The 26459-nt window shown below is 37.0% G+C and overlaps 1 protein-coding gene across 1 annotated transcript; it reads left to right on the plus strand.

Annotated features, from left to right (window-relative positions):
- Positions 1507-23822, plus strand: LOC18780845 (7-deoxyloganetin glucosyltransferase). Its single transcript, XM_007213281.2, has 4 exons — positions 1507-1861; positions 20144-20320; positions 20442-21079; positions 23637-23822. Exons 1-4 carry the CDS (start codon positions 1507-1509, stop codon positions 23820-23822), a joined length of 1356 nt encoding a protein of 451 aa, XP_007213343.2.

Genomic DNA, 26459 nt, shown 5'->3' on the forward strand with positions numbered 1-26459 from the left:
GAAAAAAAAAAGGTCAAACAAACAAAGCCAGAAAGCCTATTTCTTCATCCTCAGAATAGAAGCTTCTTGTCAAAACCTAACCCTATCAGCACTTTTGAATCCAATAAATAACATGGACACATATACAAACAATGAATATATATTTCCCAATCAAATTGGTGTGACAAACCAGAAACACAAACACATGGATCAAAGAAAGGAAAATTTGATGAAATCAATCTCTACTATGCTGATCATTCTTCTTTGTGCCGCAAATATAACATAATCACAATAAACATATATACACAGATGTATATGTTGTCATTCTGATATATTTCAATATCTTGAAGAATGACCTACTGGAATTTCTAAGCATTGGATGTCACAAAATAGGTAATGTAGAGACTATAAATGACACATACAATTTCCCTTCTTTGGATGAAAAAAAAAACAACTGGAAACACAAACTTCAATTGCATAAATCGCCAAAACCATAAAGGGACGGGAATAAAACCATAATAAACTAGCAATACAACAACACTAAAATGCCAATACAAAACCACTAAATTGGCAATACAATAGCAAAAAAAGCAATAAAACATCAATAAAACATCAATAACAACAGCAAAACAATAGCAAAACAACAGAATCCCAAATCAAACGCAAGAATCAATCCACAAAGAACAAACCCATTCAATGTTTCAAACAAGGAATCATCAAAATAAGACAATTTCAAAGAAACCCCTCAACCCTAAATCAATTTCAGAGACACCTAAACCAAAATTTCAGACAAACCCCTAAACCCTAAATCAATTTCAGAGAAATCCCTAATCCAATTTCAGATACCCTTAAACCCTAAACCAATTTCAAAGAAACCCCTAAACCAATTTCATAGAAACCCATAAACCCTCTAAACCAACTTCAGAGAAACCCCTAAACCAATTCAAATTGACGATGAACAGTACCTTTTGCAAGTGAACGATGGAAGAGGAAGACCACTGCATCAGAGAGAGAGAGAGAGAGAGAGAGAGAGAGAACTACATGAGAGAGAGTTGCGCAAGAGAGATCGAGAGCTTCACGCGGTGGTGAAAGATAGAAGAGAGATTGAGAGCTGACTGAAGAGAGAGTGAGACCTCAGCGACAAAGAGAGCTGCACGATAGAGAGAGTGAGAGGCACGATAAAGATGACAATTTCAGCAAAAGTGATATGCGTGCAATAAGTGGACAATAAATATATATTTATAGGTGATAGTTGCAAAATTTTTGGAGAGAGGTGGTATTTTCAGTTAAAATTATAAAAAGGGTGGTATTTAGAGCTATTTCCATATAATATACCAGTTCCCCTTCACTTCTTCTCACCTCAATTTATCTGACAACTTTCGTCTCTCTCTGGCTATCTTATCTCCATAGACTTGTGTGGAGGGGAAAATACAGAGAGCCAAAACAAGACACATTGAAAAGTGGCTCAGTTTTGCTTTATAAATAATCCGCATTTGCAAGCACCGCAATGCACACACAAAAGCTAAGATGGATTCCAAAAAAGTAGCTACTAAGCCACATGCTGTTTGCATTCCAGTTACTGCTCAAAGTCATATAAAACCAATGCTTAAATTTGCAAAGCTCCTCCACCACAGAGGATTTCATATAACCTTTGTTAACACAGAGTTCAATCACAAGCACTTTCTTAAATCTCTAGGACCCAATTCCCTTGATGGCTTGCCTGATTTTCAATTCGAAGCCATCCCGAATAGCCTTCCGGATTCAGATGAAGATGCCACACAAGATGTCACCTTGCTTTGTGAATCCGTCAGAAAACAAAATTTATTGGCTCCCTTTCATGCCATCCTTGCAAAACTCAACAATGATGCCATATCAACATCCAGTAATCCTCCTGTTGTAGAATTGTAAGTAGTGAGCCTGATTTACTTTTAAGCCTAGAGTGTTAATTGTGTATTCACTTAGTCTTAGAAAATGACAAGTGTAAGGCTTCAAACATGTAAAGGCTAAAATAGCCAAGAGCTAGAATTAAAACAGATGGATGGCTGAGATTCACTTATGCTTGTGTGAATCCAGCTAAGAGCTAACGGTCATGTAGTACATGTTGTGTGAGCTCATTTTCATATATAGAGAATATACAAAAGCCTTGCTCACTGAGTTTGTGAGTAAGTAGAGCAAAACACTAACATGGCCTCAGAGCCAGGTTTGATCGATTGAATCTAGGCGTTTTTCAAATCTGTGAAATCAAGCTAAATCGGTGCTTACTCAAGCTCGTGGCAATTGATTGGAGCTCATTGGATATCTGAAACAAGTTGGTTGTGGTTATCTGAGATTAGCAATGTCTGGATCTGGAGGCTCAGAAGTAAGAACTCCGATCTTCTCCGGTGAGAACTATGAGTTCTGGAGAATCAAGATGATAACCATCTTCAAGTCATATGGGTTGTGGGCTCTGGTGGAGAAAGGAATTACGATTCCAGAATCGAAGAAGAAGGCAGCTGAGGAAACATCTACAGAGGAAGATGATGAGAAGATGGCTGCGATTCTTATGAAGGATGCAAAAGCTCTGGGGATTATTCAGAACTCAGTCTCTGATTAGATCTTCCCTCGCATTGCTAATGCTGATTCAGCTAAAATGGCATGGAATCTGCTATATGGAGAATATCATGGTGGTGACCATGTCAGGTCAGTCAAGCTTCAAAACCTTATACGTGAGTTTGAGTATACTAGGATGCATGAAAATGAATCTCTGTCTGCATATCTTACCGGTTTGAATGAGCTGATTAATCAAATGAAAACATATGGTGAATCTCTATCTAATGAAAGGCTCGTTCAAAAGGTTCTAATTAGCTTAAATAAGGTTCATGACCCTATTTGTCTGGTGATTGAGAATATAAAAAGTCTGGAAACAGTAGATTTACAAGAAGTCATTGCCATTCTAAAGAGTCAAGAGCAACGATTTGAGCTGCATAATACTGATACAGTTGAGAAGGCATTTGCCTCTTTTTCTGTGAATCCCAAAAGCCAGAACAAGGGAGGTTATCAATCTGGTCAATCTATGTCTCAAAAAAATTGGAATCCAAAAGGCAAACCATGGGAATCAAATTCCAAGCCTCAACACACCAATTTTGCACATAACTCATCATCAACAATGGGTCAAGAAGGTTCAAAACCACAGTGCAAAGTATGTTCTAAATTTTATTCTGGTGAATGCAGATACAAGGGAAAGCCTAAGTGTTACAATTGTGATAAATTTTGACATTTGGCTAGGGAGTGTACTGCAGGCAAGAATGTGCAGAAAGCAAACTGTGCAAATCAAATGGAAGTGACTGGAAACCTATTCTATGCCAACAGTACTATTGCTGCCACAAATGTTACTGGAGAATGGTATATAGACAGTGGGTGTAGCAACCACATCACTGGAAATGGGAGTTTGCTGCCACAAATGTTATTGGAGAATGGTATATAGACAGTAGGTGTAGCAACCACATCACTGGAAATGGGAGTTTGCTAATAGATATTAGAACAAATGTGGTAGGCAAGGTGCAAATGCCAAATGGTAAGCTTGTGAATGTAGCTGGAATGAGCACATTGGCAATTGATACTACCAAAGGCAGAAAGTATATCAAGGAAGTGATGTATCTTCCCGGATTGAAAGAGAATTTACTAAGTGTAGGCCAAATGGATGAACACGGTTACTATCTAGTATTTGGAGGAAAATTGTGCAGCATCTTTGAAGGTCCTTCACTAGAGTATCTTGTAATCAAAGTAGAGATGAAAAGGAATAGGTGTTACCCCTTGGCACTATTACCTAATGATCATATTGCACTAAAGGCAAGTGTGTCTAACTCTACTTGGACATGGCACAAAAGGTTGGGTCATCTACACCTAAAAGGACTAAGTCAACTCAAAGAGAAGTATATGGTGCATGGACTGCCATTCATGGAAAAGGTTGATGGAGTCAGTGATGGATGTCAGTTTGGAAAGTAGCACCGAGAATGGTTTCCAAAGAACCAAGCATAGAGAGCAAGCAATCCTCTTGAGCTGTGGATTTGTGTGGACCCATGCAAAATGAATCCATTGCTGGCAACAAGTATTTCATGCTCCTTATAGATGACTGTACAAGAATGGTCTGGGTCTATTTTCTCAGATACAAATCTGAAGCATTGAATTGTTTTCGAAAATTCAAGTCAATGGTAGAATTGCAAAGTGGTTTTAAGGTGAAGTGTTTGAGAAGTGACAGGGGAGGAGAGTTCACATCTTGTGAATTCAACAAGTTATGTGAAGTTGAAGGGATTCAAAGACAACTCTCTATGGCCTACACTCCACAACAAAATGGAGTGGTGGAGAGAAAAAATAGGACTGTGGTGGAAATGGCAAAAGCAATGCTTCATGGTAAAGGATTGCCTTACTATCTGTGGGCAGAAGCTGTGCATACAGCTGTCTACTTGATAAATATGTGCCCTACTAGAGCATCTGGAGATAAAACACCATTTGAGGCATATAGTGGGAGAAAACCAGGTCTGGCTCATCTCAAAATATTTGGTTGTGTGTGTTATGTACACATATCAAGTGAAGTGAGGCAGAAGTTAGATGCAAAAAGAACCAAGGGTATTTTTGTGGGATATGCAATCTGTGAAAAAGGTTATAGAGTGTATGATCCTGCTACTAAGAAGATTTTACTCTCAAGGGATGTTGTGTTTGATGAGAATGCAGCTTGGGATTGGAAACAAATGTCTGATAAACAAGGAAGTGTGATCAATCATAAAGAACAATATGATATGTCTAATGATTCATCACAAGTGACACCTTCTAGAAGTCATGATCACTTTCAATCACCAAGAACAAGTGATATAAGCAGCAGCATGAGAAATACTCAAGCTTTTGATCACACTCCTTTAAAATGGAGAAATCTGGATGATGTTCTAGCTCAATGCAATCTTTGTATTATGGAACCAGAAAAATTTGATGAAGCTACTAAAGATGAATCTTGGATGAAAGCAATGAAGGATGAACTTTCAATGATTGAGAAAAATGCAACATGGAGCTGGTGGACAGACCAGCCGATAAACCTATAATTGGAGTTAAGTGGGTGTTCAAAACCAAGCTAAACCTTGATGGTTCAGTACAGAAAAACAAGGCACGATTGGTTGCCAAAGGTTATGCTCAGGAACCAGGTGTCGACTACAATGAGACCTTTGCACTAGTGGCTAGACTTGATACAATCCGCACACTAGTTGCATTGGCAGCACAAAAGAATTGGAAATTGTATCAACTAGATGTCAAATCTGCCTTCCTAAATGGTGTTTTGGAAGAGGAGGTGTATGTAGATCAACTGGATAGTTTTGTGGTCAAGGGGAGTAAAGATAAGGTGTACAAGCTTCATAAAGCTCTCTATGGCCTAAAACAGGCACCAAGAGCTGGGTACTGTGAGATTGACACCTACTTTGCTTAATATGGTTTTTCCAAAAGTCCAAGTGAGGCCACTCTCTATACCAAGACCAGAGGAGAGGCAGAAATTCTAATAGTGTCCATCTATGTAGATGACATTGTTTATACAGGGAGTTGTCAGTCAATGTTAAAGGAGTTCAAGCAAGACATGATGGTGAAATATGAAATGACAGACTTGGGGCTCTTGCATCATTTTTTAGGAATGGGAGTCATTCAAACTCACACTAGCATTTTTCTTCACCAAAAGAAATATGCAGCATCTTTGTTGAGCAAATTTGGCCTATGTGAATGCAAACCTGTCTCCATACCTTTGGTTACAACTGAGAAGTTAAGCAAAGAAGATGGAAGTGGCCCTCAAATGAAGAGCAATATAGGAAGATTGTGGGAAGCTTGCTATACCTTACAGCTACAAGACCCGATATAATGTATGCATCTAGTCTACTTGCTAGATTTATGCATTGTCCTACTAATAAGCATTATGGGACTACTAAAAGAGTTCTCAGGTATAGTCAGGGGACACTTGATTATGGGTTGGAGTATGTGAAAGGAAGGAATGCAATGTTAATTGGCTACTGTGATAGTGACTGGAGTGGCTCAGTGGATGACAGTAAGAGCACTTCAGGGTATGCTTTCTCTTTTGGCAGTGGTGTTTTTGCTTGGGCATCAATCAAACAAAACTGTGTTGCTCTTTCTACTGCAGAGGTAGAATACATCAGTGCTTCAGAAGCAACTGCATAGGCAATTTGGCTTAGATTTGTTTTGGAAGACTTTGGTGAATTTCAGGCTGAAGCTACCCCACTACATTGTGACAATACAGCTGCTATTGCTATCACAAAGCACCCTGTATTTCACCATAAAACTAAGCACATTGATCGAAGGTATCATTTCATCAAGGATGCCTTGCAAGAAGGAATCATTAACTTGATTTATTGTCCTACAAATGAGCAGTTGGCAGATATCTTCACAAAGTCATTGGCTAAAGATCGATTCTGCTATCTTAGAGACAAACACTACTACAAAAAGTAAAAAAGACGACCAGAAAACAACGACGGTCTAAGTGAAAACCGTCGTGGTTTTTAAAAAGACGACGGTTCTAAAAACACCGTCGTGTAATACCACCTTAGACAACTAAAAATGGAGATTCAAATGGCTGTTCAAAAACAACGACGTACCTAATTAAAAAACCGACGTCTATTTGAAACAGATTTCCGCAGTGTAAAATCAAAGCCAACAAAGAACGGCAGAAGTTATGAATCGACCGACGTAGAAAGTAAAGACGACGATTTCAATAAAAGCCGCCGTTTTTACTCATAAAATAACACGACGAAATTTTCGTATAAGACGCCGTATAATTACAAACAAATCGACGGCTTTAAAATACAAAATGTCGTCGTATTAAATTAATTTACAACGACGGAAAATATAAATATATCGACGTTATTCTCGTATAGTTCTATGACGTTATCTTTAAATCGTACTATAAAATTTAACGTCGTATTTATTAATTTTATACGTCGTACCTTTAATTTAAACCGTCGTCTTAATAAGAATTTTTGTTAACAATTTTTTCCTTTATTTTCTTATCCTACGTCGGTAGATCTACTTAATGACAAGAATTGAAATCTGTCATCCAAAAAAGAAACTTTACATAATCCAGAACATTAATTTCCTTCATTTTAAATTTCCTCCGAAAAAAAAACTATATTTATAACGCACTGTAATTGAAAAATAAACTGAAAGGTCACGGGAAAAAAATTTCTATTCATAATTTAACAATTCAAATCCACGTCGGTTATATTAAACCTAACGACGTTAAATGAAAAGATTCCACGTCGCAAAACAAATATTGCGTCGTGTTAGTTTATGGTTTCTTTAATAGTTTCAGTTTCTTTAACAGTTTGGTCCTTTATCTTTCTGCAGGACTTGTATAGTTCAAAGCATTGACTTGTATAGTTCAGAGTATAGTTCAAAGCACTGATTCGATTGCTCATGCTTTATCGCATTCATGAAGCCATTTCTATTCTTTATCGCATTCTTGAAACCCATCTTCTTCTTCTGAAGCTCTACGGATAAAGGAAGAGGCTATCACAAATCTGACGGATCTTCTTAGCCAAGAAAATCAAGCAGAGGATCAGGCACATCTGATCTTCAGATTTTCCTGAGAAGCGAACTTTCCTTCGACAGCGAGTGGAGGACAGGCTTGCATCTCTTTTGATGGAAAGCAAGGAGTATTCAGAAGCACTAAATGTCCTATCAGGCTTGATCAAGGAAGTGAGAAGGCTAGTTAACAAGCTTCTTCTTGTGGACATAGATTTGATGCGAGTAAGCTCAATTTCTCTTTGAGAAAGACATCCAAATTACTGTCTTTGAGATGTGAGAGACAGTGTCTCTGAGAGAGGAAGAACTTGGAACCCTAAATGTAAACCGAAAATGAATGAAAGCGACAAATTTATAGAATAAATTTTTAAAACCAACGGCGGTCCTTACAAAAAAACCGCCGTTTAAATTTTAAAATCAACGTCGTTATGACCGACGTATATTACATAAATCCACGTCGGTACATTAATAAAATCGACGTGTTAAATGATCTACCATGACGCGAGTTATTATTTATGTACTTTAATTTTTGAGTTTACTACGACGGTACCTACAACACTACTGTCGTACTTATTTACCACGTCCGAAGTTAAACGTACTGTCGTATTTTGTAATTTATACGTCGTAGTTATATGTAACCGCCGTATTATTTTTTGAAATGGTTTTATATGTAAGCAACTTTTCGTGTACCTGTCTTACACATGCACTGTTTCCAAACCCAATTAAAAATTTCAATCTCCCAGAGAAAACTTTTAGACTTTTTTCCTTGTCAGAGCACTTTCAGAGTATCTCATCGTCTTCCTCTCGTCTTCTTCGTCGTCTCTGAACTTAAACATCGATCGTCTTCCTCTTGCTTTCATTGCACGCAAAAGGTAAGCTTTCATTTTCACTATTTTGGTTGCTGTTTTGCATGCTCATACGTTTTTTGTTTGAAAAATCTTTTTACCTTTTTTCTGGCCAAAATCATTTTACTTCTTTCCAAGTTCGAAAAAATATACAGACAAAGAGGGAAAGTTTCCAACTTTGAAGACAACTACCTCAACTAAATAAGACGACGGTAGCTTCTTATTTACGTGGTTAAATATGTAGACCACGACGGTTCGTCAGTCGTTCTAGCGTCGTCTGAAAATTGACAAAGTTGTTTTTAAAATTATAGTCTTTTTTTTATTTGCTTGTTTAATTGCAGGTTTGATTTCTCTGAACAATGGTTTTTGTTTTTCCCTAATTTGATAAAATATAAAGAAAAAGAAATTAGGGTTGGTATCTAATATAGACGACAGTATCTTATTGTTTTACGTCGTGTGAATGTTAATACCACGACGTCATATTAAAATACCGTCGTCTATATAAGATTCTAAAACTTTCTTTCTTGGCCTTGTATTTTATCAAATTAGAAAACAAAAACCATGGTTCAGAAAAATCAAATCTGCAATCAAACATTCACAGAGAAAGAAAGAAGGGTTTTGGATCCTTATATAGACGACGGTATATTACTACTGACGTCGTGTGAACATCAATACCACGACGTTATATAAATATTCCGTCGTTTATAGTTAATTATTACGTCGTTTGTAGTTAATTATTTCGTCGTTGATTAATTACCTTGGTTTTAAACATTTATTACGTCTGATATTATTTCATTGCGTCGTTTAAAATCATATCATACGTCGTCTTTTATTAAGAACCGTCGTTTGTGTTCTTAATCTTTTCTTGAAATATTTTCACTTTCAGTTTTGTCTGTAAAAATGGTTTCTCACCAAGACCAAAGTAAGGATTCTGGCTCCAAGAAAAATGGAGGTAAGGAGCAAGTACCTCCTCAAGAGAAGTCTTCGAAGATAATGAAGTCTTCGAAGAAGATGAAGTTTGCTTCATCATCTGCTGATACAGAACCAACCAGCTCGACAACAATCTCTGATGATTCAAAGGCTGGTCGAGGTATGAGCACAATGCCTCATGTTGTGAAGAGAAAACTTCAGAAACTGAGGCCAATTGTTGAGTACAATAAAAGGGGGAAAGGAATTGGCCAATCACACAGTGAGATGCAGTCCTATATTGGTGTGTTGGCACGCTCCAGAGTCCCACTTGTGGACTTGAAATGGGCTCAAATCCCCAAGGATATAAAGGAGCAGATTTGGGAAGCAGTTGACATTGCTTTTGTAGTAGGTCAAGGGGGCAAGAACTCTGTCTTAGCTTCTGCTGCCAAGAAATGGAAGGATTTCAAGTCTACACTAACGAGGCATTATATCCTTCCATACACCAATGACAGGGAGAGATTAAGCCAACCCCCTGAAACATATAAATTCATAGAGAAAGCACAATGGGATGCCTTTGTAGCTTCAAGGCTATCCAAAGATTTTGAGTCTGTGCATTCTCAACATGCACAGATTAGGGAGAAACTCGAGTACAATCATCGATTGTCTCGAAAAGGATATGCTGGTTTGGAGGATCAATTAGAGGAAACCATGCCTGGGGTAGAAATTGATCGATCTACCTTATGGAAGAGAGCTAGACAGGACAAACATGGTAACATCCCTGATCCAAAGGTGGCAGAGAAAGCAAAATTAATTGTAAGCCTACTCACTCTGTTTTAAATTTTTATTAAACTGTGAATAATTCTTATTATGTCTTATGTTATATTTTGCGTCGTGTGAATGATATTACCACGTCGACATTTTTTAAAACACGTCGTTAAAGGTCTAAATAGGAATCACAACTCTGTTTTCTGTAATTATAGCATAAGATGTCGGTGGTTCAATTTCGCGTCGTCTGTATTAAATTACTACGTCGAAATGTTTTAAACAACGTCGTTAAAGGTGTGAATATTGAATCATCCCTCTGTTACATAAGACGTCGGTGGTTTATTAATTTCGTCGTTTTAAAAATCTAACCACGTCGGTATAACTACCGTCGTGATAAATTATAATAACGTCGATTTATATGTTATTGCGTCATGTGAAATTATATAATACGTCGTTTGTATATAAATAACCGTCGTGTGTTTTTGTTCTTACTTTTTTATATATCTTTGTTTCAGGATGATTTGCAAAAACAAGTCTCGGAAGGCAAAGTCACCGTCTCTGGCAGCAATGATGTGCTGACCATGGCTTTGGGCCCCGAGCATCCAGGCAGAGTCAGAGGAGTAGGTGCTGGGATCTCACCAGGGCAATATTTCAATTTACCCAAACCACAGAGAGTGAGCTTTGACGACCGTTTGAAGGACAGTTTAAGAGTTCTCCTTCAAGAAGAGACTAGAAAGATGGAGGCTAAGGCAAGGGAAGAGGCTTTAAGGATGGAGGCTAGAACGAAACAATTGGTAGAGGCTGAAAGGGAGCATTTCCTGAGTCAGCTTTCCCAATTAATTCCCAATTTTGATCCAAGCATGCTTAAACCCAGAATTAGCCAAAGTCCCAAAAATTCAATGTCTGACAAAGCAAGCTGCTCTGGAGGTGATGTGAGATCCCAGCATTTTGAGGATGATACTGCCAAAAATGGGAAACATCAGGAAGAAAAGGTAACATATCTGAACTTTGAATTGTCTGTTTTTTTAAAAACCATTAGACGTCGTTATTATTAATAAAACCATCGTTTGAAATACATACCACGACGATTTTAAAAATAAACCGTCGTTTGTATTTCAATACCACGTCGTATTTAGTTTACTTGTTTTACACGCCATTAAACGTCGTTATTTTTAAAACTTTGTGGTTTTTAGACGACGGAGTTAATCATTCCCGACGTCATAGATGAAGAGAATAAAGAAGAAAAACAAGATGAAAAGCAGAAAGAAGATGACGACCAGGTATGTTCACATAACTTTGCCTTTTTTATTTGTTTTTCAAAATTCCAGACGTCGATATTTTTCTTTAAACCGTCGTTTGTTTACAACTTAGACGGCGGAATTGTTTTCTAAGACGTAATAAATAATTCACCACGACGGTTGTTTCACCGTCGTTTAAATTGTTTTCAGACGACGTTTTATTCCTTAAACCGTCGTTTTTATTGAATTACCACGTCATTTTTTTTATTTCTTTAAACAGGTTACTAAAGTTGTTGATTATTCAAATATGGAGGCGCCATCTTCTTTACAAACCCTTTGTCGTTATGTGGAAACGACACTCGTGCCTCAGGATAAGACCCTGCACTTTACAATTGATAAGGAGGTCTTTGGTCTAGAGCGCGATACCTTCCTCCTGCCTGAAGATATTACACAATTTGCAGGCATGGAGGAAATAGGAGCTACAGTCATTGCTGTATATATGAGGTTTGTCATTCTAAAATAATACGTCGTTGGTTTATTTATTGCGTCGTCTTAACTAACTAACCACGTCGTTAGTATGTACCGTCGTGATAAATTTATTATAACGTCGTTGTCTATTTCAGTACGTCGTGTGAAACCTTATAATACGTCGTTTTGTTATACATAACCGTCGTGTGTTTTTTTTGCGCTGACTTGTTTATATTATTTTATATATTTAGGTACTTACACGATGTTTTAAAACAAGCAAATATGTGCACAATGGTTGGCTTTATCGACCCTGCTATAGTTAGTGCCAGCTCTGGCACAATAGCTGACAGATCACGAATGGTAGCATCACGACTTCAGAAGACTGACGGTGAACAGATTTTCCTGATGCCTTACAATCCAGGGTTAGTCTCCTTAACAGGATTTTGTTTTTATGATTTTCAATAAATGACAGCGTATAAACTAACCACGTCGGTGTTTTATTTTATTGAGTCGTTTGAAACGACTAACCACGTCGGTAGTTATTTACGTCGTGATAAATATATAATGTCGTCGATTGCTACTTTATTTCGTCGTGTGAAATATTATAATACGTCGTTTTTGTAAATAACCGTAGTTTTTATATTAATTTTGTGCAGCCGTCATTGGATCTTGCTGATTGTAAGAGCAAAGAGGGAAACAGTCTATTTTCTGGATCCTCTGCCAGGATATCGTGTGGTCGATGAAGAGGCCAAAAACATCGTGAACAGTGCCATAAAAATTTATAATTCCCACATAGCCAGATCAGGCCGTAAGGCAGTCATTTGGAAAACTCTGTCAGGCACACCAAAGCAACCCAGCAATGTCGAATGAGGGTATTACGTGATGCGCTTCATGAAGGACATCATCATGGATCCTTCCTTGGGGTTTGAGAAGAAGGTAAGAAGAAATAACCTTCAAACATTTTACGTCGTTTTTTGTATTATCAACGACGGTCATGTAAAATTACCGTCGTTGAATAGATATACTACGTCGGTTATGGTCGTCTGTGATTGAATTTCCTTTTATTTATAAACCCTAATAGTCATTGTTTTTATGCAGTATGCGAAGGGAAAACAGGAAGAGCCATACCCCCAAGAAGCAATTGATGAAGTCCGGAATGAATGGGCAGAGTTTGTTTGCCTTCAACTTAAATAGGGGAATTATTGAACACTTGATATTTATGTATAATGTACAAATTTTGTCTATAATATATAATGTAAAAATTTGTTGAGGTTTTCTTAAAGTAAAAACAAAAACAAACATACAAAATGCGTTACCGACGTGTAATAATTTTCCAACGACGTAATAAAGTCAAAAGCCGTCGTTTTTTGTGGTTTCGTTTTAAACAAATCCGACGTAAAAGGATATTTAGACGACGTTCTTTGAACAATGGAGTCGTTTATGGTTTACAACGTCTTCAATTTCTTAAGGGTTCAGGGTAGTACTTTGTAACGACAACGGTTAAGTCGAGGAATATATATTTTACGTCGGATAGTTAAATATCCGCCATCGTTTCTTATTTAAACGACGTCATTTTAACAACTTAGTCGTCTCTTACAATTTACAACGTCTACAATTTATTAACACCGACGTGGTTTGTTGTTGTGATAAGAATATTTTATTATTTTTATATCAAAATATTCAAAATAAATTTAAAATAAATCAGAAAAATGCAAAGTCAACTCCTATGAAGTCATTGATATATTTTCTTCCCCCTAAAGCTTGAAAAAATTCATTTTGAATAACAAAAATTTAAAATGAACATCCAAAACAAAATTGTTTTGATGAGTCATAAAATCACTTCTAGTTTTATGGTTTAGGGTTTAGAGTCTAGGGTTTAGAGATTAGGGTTGTTATTTCTTGGGGTTTATTTTTAAAGTATAATTTTTGGGTAGTCTAGGGTATATATTAGGCTGTAAAACCATAAACCCTTTTATAAACTTAATTTTTAAAATTATATAATTTAGTTTTAAGGGTTTAGGGTATTAATTGTTAACGACGGTGGTTGAGTCGTGGAATACATATGTTACGTCGTGCAGTAAATTATCCGACATGGTTTCTGCGTTAAACGACGTCATTTTAATATGTAAGTCGTGTATTATTATTTACAACGTTTTCAATTTCTTAACCCCGACGTGGTTTTTCAGTCGTCTTTATATCAAAATATTGAAAATAAATTTAAAATTAATCCGAAAAATGAAGCGTCAAAATAAACGGCGTTACATTCAGTGTTTCCGTCGTGGAATATTACATTTACGTCGGTTCTTGTAGAACTTTCGCCATGATTTTTCTTTCAACGTTTTAAAGAGCGCGCGCTCTAAAAATTTCCGCGCGTCCTAAATTTTTTTATATTTGGCTCTTATTCTTATTCTTCTAACCCTGAACCCTAAAATTTTCAGATTTCGTGCAACATAACATTTCGCTCTCTCACTTCTGCTCTAATTAAAAGTTGCTCTAATTAAAAGTTGCTCTGTCACTTCCGCTCCGTCGAATCTGTGAGCTCGTCCAACCTGTAAGTACAAACCCTATCTTCCCCTTGTAAATTCATTGAATGATATTAGGTTGTTTTGTTAAAGGGTTTTAGGTATATGCTTTGCGATCTGTTAATAATGTGCTTATAAGTATGGGTTCATGGATTTTCTGTTTAATGGGTTCATGGATTACATTATCTGTTATGTTGAATTGGGAATGGATTTAATTTTGTCGGATCTTTTAATCACCCTATGTTATGTTGAATTGGGAATGGATTTATTGTTTTCATGCTTGGTTTCATGTATATGTTGTTTTCTTGCTTGGTTTCATATATATGTTGTGTTCTTAATGGGTTTTGGGTTCTTGAAAATAAACTGAGACACGACGCCTTTTTAGGCATACGACGACGATTACACGACGGTTTATGAAAAAACCGTCGTTGTATTACTTATACACGACGATGTTTTCATAAACCGTCGTTTGTATTACTTATATTAGACGACGTCTGTTGAAAATCCGTCGTCTATATATGCCAAATACGTCTGTTTTTGTTTAAAACCCGTCGTCTCTGTTGTGTATTACTTGCTATTAGATCTTTGTATAATCTGCTATAGTGATGGTCATTGCCTGTATTTTCACTTTATTATAGATAATAGGTTATAGTGTCGGAGATGGATAAGTCATGGATGCACTCGGATAGAAGATCGAAGGCATATGAGTTTGGGGTGGAAGCATTTTTGAACTTTGCTGTAGAAAATCTTCTAACTACAACACATATCCGTTGTCCATGTGTTAAATGTGTTAATTTGAAGTTGTTTGGGGTTGGAATTATAAGGGATCACTTATACTTTAATGGAATTGACCAAAGCTATAAGAATTGGACATTTCACGGAGAACCTTGGGAAGCAACTACTAATGCTAGTAGAAATGTTGAAGAAGATGATGGCCATAGTAGGTACAGTTTTGTGTCTGAAGAAATTGATATGGATGATAATGATTTTGGTTCCGATCCGTATGAGTTTGCCAATGTGATTGGGGATGGAGATCAACCAGTGTACCCTGGTTGTAGAAAGTACACGAAGTTATCGGCATTAGTGAAGTTGTATAATTTGAAGGCAAAACATGGGATGAGTGATGTCTGTTTTACAGAATTATTGATACTTCAAGGCGATTTCCTTCCAGAATGAAATACAATACCAACCTCTATGTATGAGGCTAAAAAGACTTTGTGTGCATTGGGGCTGAGTTATGAGAAAATGCACGCATGCCCCAATGATTGCATCTTGTATAGGAAGGAGTATGAGAATTCAACTAATTGTCCTACTTGTGGTATCTCAAGGTGGAAGGAAGGCAAAGATTCAATCTTGAAAGAGGGTGTGCCAGCGAAGGTGGTGTGGTATTTTCCTCCAATTCCAAGGTTTAAAAGGATGTTTCAATCACATGAGACAGCTAAGAGTTTGACTTGGCATGCTGCTAGAAAATCAATTGACGGTCAGATGTCTCATCCGGCGGATTCCCCGTCTTGGAAACTTCTTGATGATAAATGGCCTGAGTTTGGTAATGAGCCGAGAAACTTGAGATTGGCTCTTTCATCTGATGGATTCAATCCCCACAGTTCTCTAAGTAGCAGATATAGTTGTTGGCCGGTTATCTTAGTTACATATAATCTCCCTCCATGGCTGTGCATGAAACGAAAGTTCATGATGTTAACCTTATTGATTTCCGGTCCTAAACAACCCGGAAATGATATAGACGTCTACTTGGAGCCTTTGATTGATGATTTAAAATCTTTGTGGGATGGGATTAGAGGAGTGTATGATGCACATAATAGAGAATACTTTACACTCAGAGCTGCATTAATGTGGACAATTAATGATTTCCCCGCCTATGAAAACTTATCTGGTTGTGTTGTTAAAGGATATAAAGCTTGTCCAATATGCGGCGATGATACACCTAGTCACAGGTTGAAAAATGGCCACAAAATTTGTTACATTGGGCATAGAAAATGGTTACCAATCAATCATCCATATAGGAGGCAACGTGCAGCTTTTAATGGGAAACCTGAATATGGCATACCTCCCGAGCCATTAACCGGAGAAGAAGTGCTGCATATGGTTGAAAATGGTGACAGAGTTTGTTGGAAGAAGAAATCAATATTCTTTGATCTCGAGTATTGGAAATACCTTCCTGTGAGGCATGCCCTAGATGTTATGCACATTGAGAAGAATGTTTGCGATAGTATTATTGGTACATTGTTGGAGATCCCTGGAAAAAATAAAGATGGGATTGCTGCTCGATTAGATTTATTGAACATGAGGGTCAAAACTGATTTGCAACCCGAGTATGGAGAAAGACGTACTCGTTTGCCTCCTGGGCCTTGGAATTTGTCAAGAGCAGAGAAGAGAGAGGTTTGCAATTCTTTCTATGGTATGAAGGTCCCTGAAGGTTATTCTTCAAATATTAAAAATCTTGTATCTTTACAAGATTCAAGACTTCTTGGCCTTAAATCACATGATTGTCATACCTTAATGCAACAATTGCTCCCTGTGGCAATTCGTTCTGTTTTGGAGAAGCCTGCAAGGTATGCAATAACTCGTTTGTGCTTCTTCTTCAATGCTATATGTGCAAAGACTGTTGATGTTTCCAAGCTAGATAAGTTGGAAGAAGATGTAGTAATTACTCTGTGTTTGCTTGAGAAGTACTTTCCCCCTTCATTCTTTGATATCATGGTTCATCTAGTAGTACATCTTGTCAGAGAAGTTCGTCTATGTGGGCCAGTATATTTTAGGTGGATGTATCCGTTTGAAAGATATATGAAAGTGCTGAAGGGGTATGTTCAGAATCGTACTCGTCCCGAAGGTTGCATTGCTGAGCGGTATATAGCTGAAGAAGCGGTAGAGTGTTGTACTCAGCATTTATCTGATGTTAGTACAGTTGGAGTGCCTTCAAGCCAAAAGATGGGACTTTCAAAGCCATTATCAGGTTGCACAGTGAGCGTAGTTGATCAGGACCTGTTGAATCAAGCACATCTATATGTCTTGGAGAATACGGAGGAAGTCCTACCTTATATCGAGTACGTATGAGCTTTATTCTTTAAGTTTCCATTTTAAATTATTTCTTATGTTTATCTTCTATATTTAGGACCGTAATGCTTGAATTTTTCGTGTCATGTAGGCAACATATGATTCACATCAAGACTGCTTATCCAAAATTTAGAAAGAGAACAAAGTGGCTGCAGGATAAGCACAATAGCACTTTCATTCAATGGCTACGCTTCAAGGTATATGTTGTTGAATAACATATTTCTCTTTTAATTTTCTTCTTATTTATATGTTAGATTGAATTAAGATATGATTAATTTGCAGGTTCAAAGTGAACTTGAGGAAGACAATCATGGCGTATCAGAAAATTTAAGGTGGCTAGCAGCTTGTCCAAACATGTCAGTGCCATTATATAGGAGCTATCTTATTAAAGGTATTAAATTCAATATCAAGGCACAAGATGATGTGCGGACAACTCAAAATAGTGGAGTTTATTTACTTGCACATACCATGCAAGTTGCTAGTGCCAAGGATAAAAACCCAATTCTCTCAAATATGGGTTTCTATGGTGTCATTCAATAAATTTGGGACCTTGACTACCAAAAGTTTACAATCCCAGTCTTTAGGTGTGATTGGATAGATAGTTCTGGTCTTGTAGTCGACGAACTTGGATTTACCCTTGTAGATTTGAGTAAAATTGGACATAGGAATGACCAATTTGTTTTGGCTTCTCAAGTCAAACAAATATTTTTTGTTGACGACCCGATGCATCGTGGTTGGTCGGTAGTGTTATCAATGCCTAATAGAGAATATAATGATGTTATTGGTGATGAAGTCTTAGGTGATGTGATAATTGAGTATGAGCCATTTACTAGAGGGATGCCAAATGTTGACACATTTGATGAACTGGTAGGTGAGTTAGGCGGTCAAAATATTCGAGATGGGTGTGAAGATATATGGATTGAATGATGCTTATGTAATTGGCAGTGTATGACATTAATTTTGTAATATATTGTAATGCGATTTCTTCACTTTCTACGTTCAAATAAAACACGACGTTATTGTGAATCAGTTATTCAGCATATTTACCGACGTCTTAAAGCAACGTAACAATGAAGAACCACGACGCTATTGTGAAGCAATTATTCAGGATATCACGTCGGTGAAGCATTAAGAACCGCCATGTAATTCAGAATAACACGACTCCAATCCCATAATACCGACGTCTAAAAAACGAGATATATAATCTGAACGTTAAAAAATACGACGTCATCATACATTTTCCACGTCGCAAGTTCTTTTATAAACGAAGAGGAACGAAATGAATTCCGACGGAAGTTCATTATAACCGCCGTTTAATAACAATTAAACGACGTTATTTGTAATACGACTCTCATCATAATCTACGCCGTCTATATGTTCTGTAATACGGCTCTCATTTATTTGGAACCGACGTTGTTTAGAAGTTCAACGTCGTCTATATTATTAAGTGCGTCGTGAGTAATGAATACATATAAATACAACGTCGACTATATAAATGTATACGTCGTAAATAATGACACTGACAACTATTTCCACGTCATATTTTTTAGAAAAATCGAAGTGGAAAATTTATTTCACGACGGTTTTTTGTAAATAAGAGACGTAGTAGATTTCAATAACGTCGTCTTCTCATGTATTTAAAGACGTCATATTTTTTCTTGTCGGGTAAATTATATTTAACGGCGTAGTATTTTAGTTGTCGTCGTTGTATGTATATCTTGCGGCCTTGTTCTTTTAATATATGTCATATTTTTCCTTTTTAACGACGGTGATTTTTTTGAGTTGGTCGTCTATTCTCATCCTCGACTATTTTCTAGAACTTTAGCAGACTAAACACGTCTGTTTTTATTTTTTTCCGACGTTGTTTTATTTAACAACGTCTAATATTTATCGTCGTTGTTTGTTTCTGAAAATAGGACGTATAAATTTTGTAATACGACTCTCATATATTTGTAACCGACATTGTTTAGTTTTTCAACGTCTACTCTATTAACATATACGTCGTAAATAATGACACTGACAACTATTTCCACGTCATCTTTTATCGAAAAATCGAAGTGGAAAATTAATTTTACGACGGTTGTTTTTATATATGCGACGTAGTAGGTATCAATAACGTCGTTTTCTAATGTATTTAAAGACATCATATTTTTTATTGTCGTGAAAATTATATTTAACGTCGTCGTATTTGTATTTTCGTCGTTGTATGTCTATCTTGCGGCCTTGTTCTGTGTCATATTTTTCCTTTTTAACGACGGTTTTTTTAGAGAGTTGGTCGTCTATTATCATCCTCGATTGCTTTTTTTAGATCTTTTTGCAGTACAAAGACGTCGTTTTGTATTTGTTGATGACGTTGTATATTTTAACAACGACGGTTATTTAGCATCGTGGTTTATGAGGGAAAAGATGACGGTGGATTCCACGACCATTGAAAAACCCAATACACGACGGTGATTTACCGTCGTCTTTTTGCTTTTTTGTAGTAGTGAAACTTGGTGTGAAATCAACTCAAAACTTAAAGGGGAGTATAGAATTGTAAGTAGTGAGCCTGATTTACTTTTAAGCCTAGAGTGTTAATTGTGTATTCACTTAGTCCTAGAAAATGACAAGTGTAAGGCTTCAAACATGGAAAGGCTAAAATAGCCAAGAGCTAGAATTAAGACAGATGGATGGCTGAGATTCACTGATGCTTGTGTGAATCCAGCTAAGAGCTAACGGTCATGTAGTACATGCCGTGTGAGCTCATTTTCATATATAGAGAATATACAAAAGCCTTGCTCACTGAGTTTGTGAGTAAGTAGAGCAAAACTAACACCTGTGACTTGCATAGTTTCAGATGGTGGCATGTCCACGTTCACAATCACAGCTGCTGAAGAAATCAGAGTCCCTATCGTGCTATTCTACACTATAGCTGCCTGCAGCTTCATGGGAATTAAACAACTTCGCGCTGTGGTTGAAAAAGGACTTGCTCCACTCAAAGGTGAAATATATAACTATTAATTGAAGCAATTGTTGTTTAACTTATGGTTAACTCTTAACTGCTTGTTTCTAAAAATGCAAATGAAATGTTTCTTCAATTGAATTTCATTTGTCTATCGCAGATGAGAGCTGTTTCACAAATGGCTATCTGGACACAGTAATAGATTGGATCCCGGGAATGAGAGATATCCGTTTGAGGGATCTCCCGACCATCTTGCAAACCACAAATGCGGATGACACCAAGTTTAACTTCATCATGGAAGCAACTGATAGAGCTCATGAAGCTTCGGCAGTTGTTATTCATACTTTTGATGCCTTGGAGCCAGATGTTTTGGATGCTCTCTCATCTATGCTTCCCCATGTGTACACCGTTGGCCCTCTTCAATTGCATCTCAATCAGATACCAGAGCACCCTTTGAAAATGGGATACAGTCCATGGAAAGAAGAAACTGAATGCCTCGAGTGGCTAAACACCAAGGCACCAAACTCAGTTGTCTATGTGAATTTCGGCAGTGTAGCAGTCGTGACACCAGAACAGCTTGTGGAGTTTGGGTGGGGACTTGCAAATAGCAAGCTTCCATTCTTTTGGGTAATTAGACCTAATCTAGTTTTTGGAGAATCCGCTATTTTGCCGCCGGAGTTTGTGGCTGAAACTAAGGAAAGAAGTCTAATAGCTGGGTGGTGCCCACAAGAGCAAGTCCTTAACCACCCATCAGTTGGAGGATTTTTAACGCACAGCGGTTGGAATCAACAGTTGAGAGCATTACTGCAGGAGTTCCTATGCTCTGTTGGCCATTCTTTGCAGACCAGCAAATGGACTGTCGCTATACTTGCAATGAATGGGGCATTGGGATGGAGATTAGTAATGATGTGAAGAGGGATGAGGTAGAGAAGCTTGTCAAAGAGATAATGGAGGGAGAGAAGGGTAACCACTTGCAGAAGAAGCTACTGGGCCACATGGTTCTTCATCCACAAACTTGGACAATTTAGTGAATCAAGTGCTATTAAGAAAAAGCTAAAGATTTTACCATAAGCTAAAGAATATTGATGTTAATTATTATTTTTATTGCTATTGTCTCAAATAATCAACTAGCTAGTTTTTTTATATAAAAAAAATCATAATTTTTAAGTCTTTTACTCAGGCCCGTAAAACCTGTGTTACTATATCTAGAATTTTGTTTTGCTCAAATTATATATTGTTGTCTTCCATAAATACTATATGCTTCAGTGTTGACAGCTTACAACTCTAATTGCAAAGACAATTCAGATGGTAAATAAATATCTAAGCAATAGAAAGAAATAATGAGAAAATATTATAATTACCAAAGAAGACAGTGATATATACAAAAGGTTATACTGCGACACAAATTCGCCACAAATCAAGAAAGTTTTTTTTTTTTTTTTTTTGAAGACCTTTAACTTTGAAAGGGGCGATAACATACTAAACTCACACACACACTAGATGGATGTTAATTAGGATTCGAACCCAAGATCTTTCTTGAGGGAGCATTTGCTTCAAACCACTACACTAGTGGGTCCTTTGCAATCAAGAATGTTTTAGATCTTCATCCATGATTTTATACTGTTTAAACAAATCCTCTTAATTACTTGACGTATTCGACATCTGATTAAGGTTTCACTCTAAAGTCTCATCAGTTATCAAATTATACATAAGTTTGATTGCTAATTAAGCTTCTTTGTTGACAGTCTCCTTTGATCTCCTAAAATGGCTGCGGTCAATGCATCAATGCTTATGTGTCAAATTCTCTTCAACAGTTTCTTCACCTCAGTAAGGATTGAAAAGAACAAGAAAAAAAAAAAAAAGAGAAGTGGAAGTGGAAGTGGAAGAAACAGCAATTAAAAAACTGCTTCAGTTTGTCGGGTGTTCTCCCAAACTGAGGTTCTAAGGGGAGCGCAGATGACCTGGGAAAAAAACGGTGGCTTTTATTTTGTGTGTGGAAATTGAGTTTGATTCTAAGTGTGCCATCTGTTTAGCTTTCGGCATGTGTTGAGCAACATTAATTTGATGATGGTGGTATGGCTAACCTGGGCCTTACCATTGAATATTTTTTTTTGGGTTCAAAAGTAAGGTCTTCTTTTTTTTTCTTTTCTTTTTTTTTTCTTTTTTCTTTTTTTTTTTTTTTGTGTGTGGACAGAATTAGAAGGTCCTTACTATTGATTTGGCTCCTAGGAAACTTGTCATCCCCAGTCTTTTTTATTTTATTTTTAATATAAGCGATAATCTAAACTACGAAGGGGAGGGAGTTTCTCGACACATACACTACCAAAGTGCCATGGGGATTTGAACTTGAGATCATTGATCTGCATATCAAAACCCTTTTCAATTATGCTAGACCTCGTTGGCCACACCAGTCTATTCTTAATTTGCTTGTTGAGGATTATGTTAGGTTTTGTAATTAGGAGCAAATTATGGTTCACTAGTATTCGATGCGAAAACAAGGGCAAATCTATATGCCACTCCAGCCCAGTGCTGAATTTTTAGAATATACAAACTTAGGCAGTTGTCCAAGCCCAAACTAGGTAAATCAAATATTAGTCCACCCCTCTATTTTAAAATAAGGCCACCTCTGCATAAATCCAACCATTGGATTGACTAGAATACATGCGATGCAACTTTGGAGCGTCTTACTGTGATGAGATTTCCTTCCAGCATGTCCTTCAGGAAGCTAACTTCACTGCTGACGCTTTAGCTAATATAGGCCACAATCTGAACACTTCCCACCTTTGGGATCGGGGTCTTCCTTTAAGTTGCTCGACTCCCTTCTACTTTGATCTAGTTGGGCCTGTGTGCCCTCGTGGTTTCCGTTTGTAATTTTTTTGTTTCCGTTTGTAAATATTGTTGATATGTGGTCATGTTGGCCTCACCACCCCTAAAATAAGGCCCCACGTGCCTCCATAAAGGTAAATATAATATTGTTTATTATAAAAGTGAATGATAATTTCCTTTTGGACTAACGACATTTCACTCTATTGAGGTTTAGGGTTTGTATCGAAATAGGCCCCGAGATTTCAATTTCATCGATTCCAAATCCTGTCTTAACATCCTCAATACTTAATATATTTCATCTAAAGCCAAGCAAGAAAGGAGCTGGTGCTTTTAAAGCCCCACTGGCCTCAACTTCATGTCAACTAATGCTTCAACTGCAAGATCAAATGGTGTAGATGAAGCATAATGAAGAAAGGGATCATTAAGGTATTTGGTTGTTAGATTAGCATTTTGTGATGTAATTGGTTTTTGTTGTTGGTTAATTGGTCCTAGGGTTTAGGCCTTGTTGTTTTTGGTAAATTGGTCCTAGAGTCTGACTGCAAGAGTGCCTATGATCTGCTGGCCATTCTTTGATGACCAGAGAACCAATTGTTATTATACTTGCAATGAATTGGGCAGTGGCATGGAGATTGATAACAATGTCAAGAGAGATGAAGTGGAGATGCTTGTTAGAGAGTTTATGAAGGGAGAGAAGGGTAAGAAATTGAAAAGGTAGGCTGACTGGAAGAAACTAGCAGAAAATGCAACTGATCCACATGGCTCCTAATCCATTAACTTAGATAATTTAGTCCATCAAGTGCTGTTAAGAAAAAAAAAACTAGATGTTATCCATATCCATATTCATATAAATAAAAAATCGCCACATTATTGTTGGTATCTCTATTATTATTATTCATGTATGATGTCATGCGGAGTCTAATAGCATGTTTTCTTTTCACTATTAGAAAAGTCACTTATAAGCCACACATTACATGTGGCCAACATTCATGTTGGCTACAAACAACCGTGGCCAAAGAGTATTGCCTTTTACTTTTGGCCACGACAAAAATGTCTGTAACCTATAGGTGGTAGATCCCACCATGTCTCCCCACCCTTACAAATGCCTGCATTCACTAATTAAAATATTAATATTTTTTAAATCCCCGTAATCATTACCAAATGATGAAGATAGCTAGTACATTTTTTTTGTTTTGTGAGCCACTGTTCTTTTAGAGACGTTCTAACAATTATCTTCCTTTGTTTTAATTTCTATTTCTTATTTTGTTCTTAAAAAAAAAAAAATATTGAAAGAAGTAAATAAAATAAACTTTGGATAAACTGTGGTGAGGGATTTGGAATAGTACATAAAATATTGGGAAATACGCGGCTTTGCCCCTGGCGCACATGTTTTTTTCACTAATATCCCTTCTTTGAAACCTAATTAAAAATGCCCTCTATAAAACCTCCCTAATGCCTGTGTATTGCCCTTGTATCACTTTTTTTTTGTGGTTCTGAGCTCAGAGCTCTCACTCTCACTCACTCACCCACTCACCTCTTCTCTTGTCTGTTCTCTCTCCCTTTCACCCACATTGGCGACAGCAATTGTCACCTCCTCAGAACCCACATCGGCGACGACGACCTCACTCTCTCTCTTTTGGCCGCTATTCTTCACCTCCATCTCTCACTCTCTGTCACCTATTTCAACCGCCGTTCTTCCCCTCCGGTTCAACAAATTTCTCAATTTTCTTCAGCATTCCTGAAATCCATATAACTAGAGATGACATCCCAGGTACCCAGCTCAACTTTACGCCTTTACTTTCATACCCATATGTTAGTTGGGTTTTCTTCTGCTTGTTTCAATTTCATATAGTGGTTTAGAAAGTTGCTCAAAATCCAAATTCTTGGTACATCGTTTTATTTATCATGCTTATTTGCTTGTTCTGAATATATGATTCTATTTGTTTGGTTAGGCTGAGTTGATGAGTGCATGAAAAAATGGCCTGTAGGCGTTCGATGAATCACCTTAATGAGGCGCACTATGGTTTTCTTTGAGATATAAACCAATTGGGACAATTCTCACGGTATATACTTAAAGGTGAACTTCTAGGAGGACCCAATGAACCCATCTAAATGGAAGGAAGAACATGTGAATTTTATTATAATTTGTTTACGAAGATGTCTTTACAGTGCATAATGGTTTTGTTAGATCGCCATTGACATTAGTTTAATTACCTTTTAACAATGCTTGAGAAATGTCCCTGTTTTTACATGAAGACTTACACAAGCACCATATTATGTCAGTTTATAGTGAATGGATACTTGGTTGTGTCATTTGATATTTGGAATTCTATTAGATTTATTTTCTTATTTTTCAACTTTTGGGTCATGCCTTGAGTTTCTTTCATTTCGACATCGGCATTTAACTTGTGCTGTGAACAAGTTAATGTTAGATTTCTTTAATACACAAACTGGATCTTTCACGCAAATTGTAACATGTATAAAGACATGAAGACATACCAAAAGCCATCTTCTTTGAGTACACAGCTTCTGAACTCATCCAATCCGTAGCAGCAGCAATCCTAGCAAGAACAAGAATAGCTCAAGACTTATGCTCTCTCTCATAATCTATTTTAGCTCTCTCTTTATCATGAGAATAGGTTTAGAGAACGTGTCTGATGAGAGCAGGGCCTTTAGCTTATATAGGGCTAGGTCAAGTCGTCTCTACTCATCACCAAGGGCCGACTTGACTTATCTTCCAAGCCCAGTTAATCGAGTCACGCATAAATGGAAATAAAATAGGACCCCTTAATAGGCCTCAAAACCCTTCCTTATTTCACTAGGTTTTGGACCTCAAGGTACAACTTAATTTAAACTCTTATCAAACCTGATATGACTTAGTATCTAGTGCACCGATCTAAATAGAAAAACATAACATTCTCCCACTAGATCAAGCACTAGAACACTAAGCTTCTGTATTCCGAAAGGTTTGATTATCTTCATTGGCCATGAGTCTAAAACAGTTAAGTCCTTCCCCTCAAGCTACCGTGAAAAGTGATTAAACAAAACGAACTATAGAGAAGCACTGCTCTCTTTATTAAAAACAGGTCATCTATAATTACATGATGCAATCTCAAAACACATGAAGCACCTACAACGCGAACCTTAATATGTACTGATCCTTAATGTGAATCTTTATGCATTTCAGTACAAGTACCCCTTTACGACTTAGCAACAGTCAATCCGCAATGTTATTAAAAATAATAGTATCTCTAAAGAAACCATAAACTCACATGCATAATAAGTTTAAATAGCTAAATAGTCAAAATGGTAGAATTTATTCAATAAAAAATAAAACTGTCAACCAAATTGACAT

This window comes from Prunus persica, chromosome G4 (assembly GCF_000346465.2).
Source record: "Prunus persica cultivar Lovell chromosome G4, Prunus_persica_NCBIv2, whole genome shotgun sequence".
NCBI classification, from domain to species: Eukaryota; Viridiplantae; Streptophyta; class Magnoliopsida; order Rosales; family Rosaceae; genus Prunus; species Prunus persica.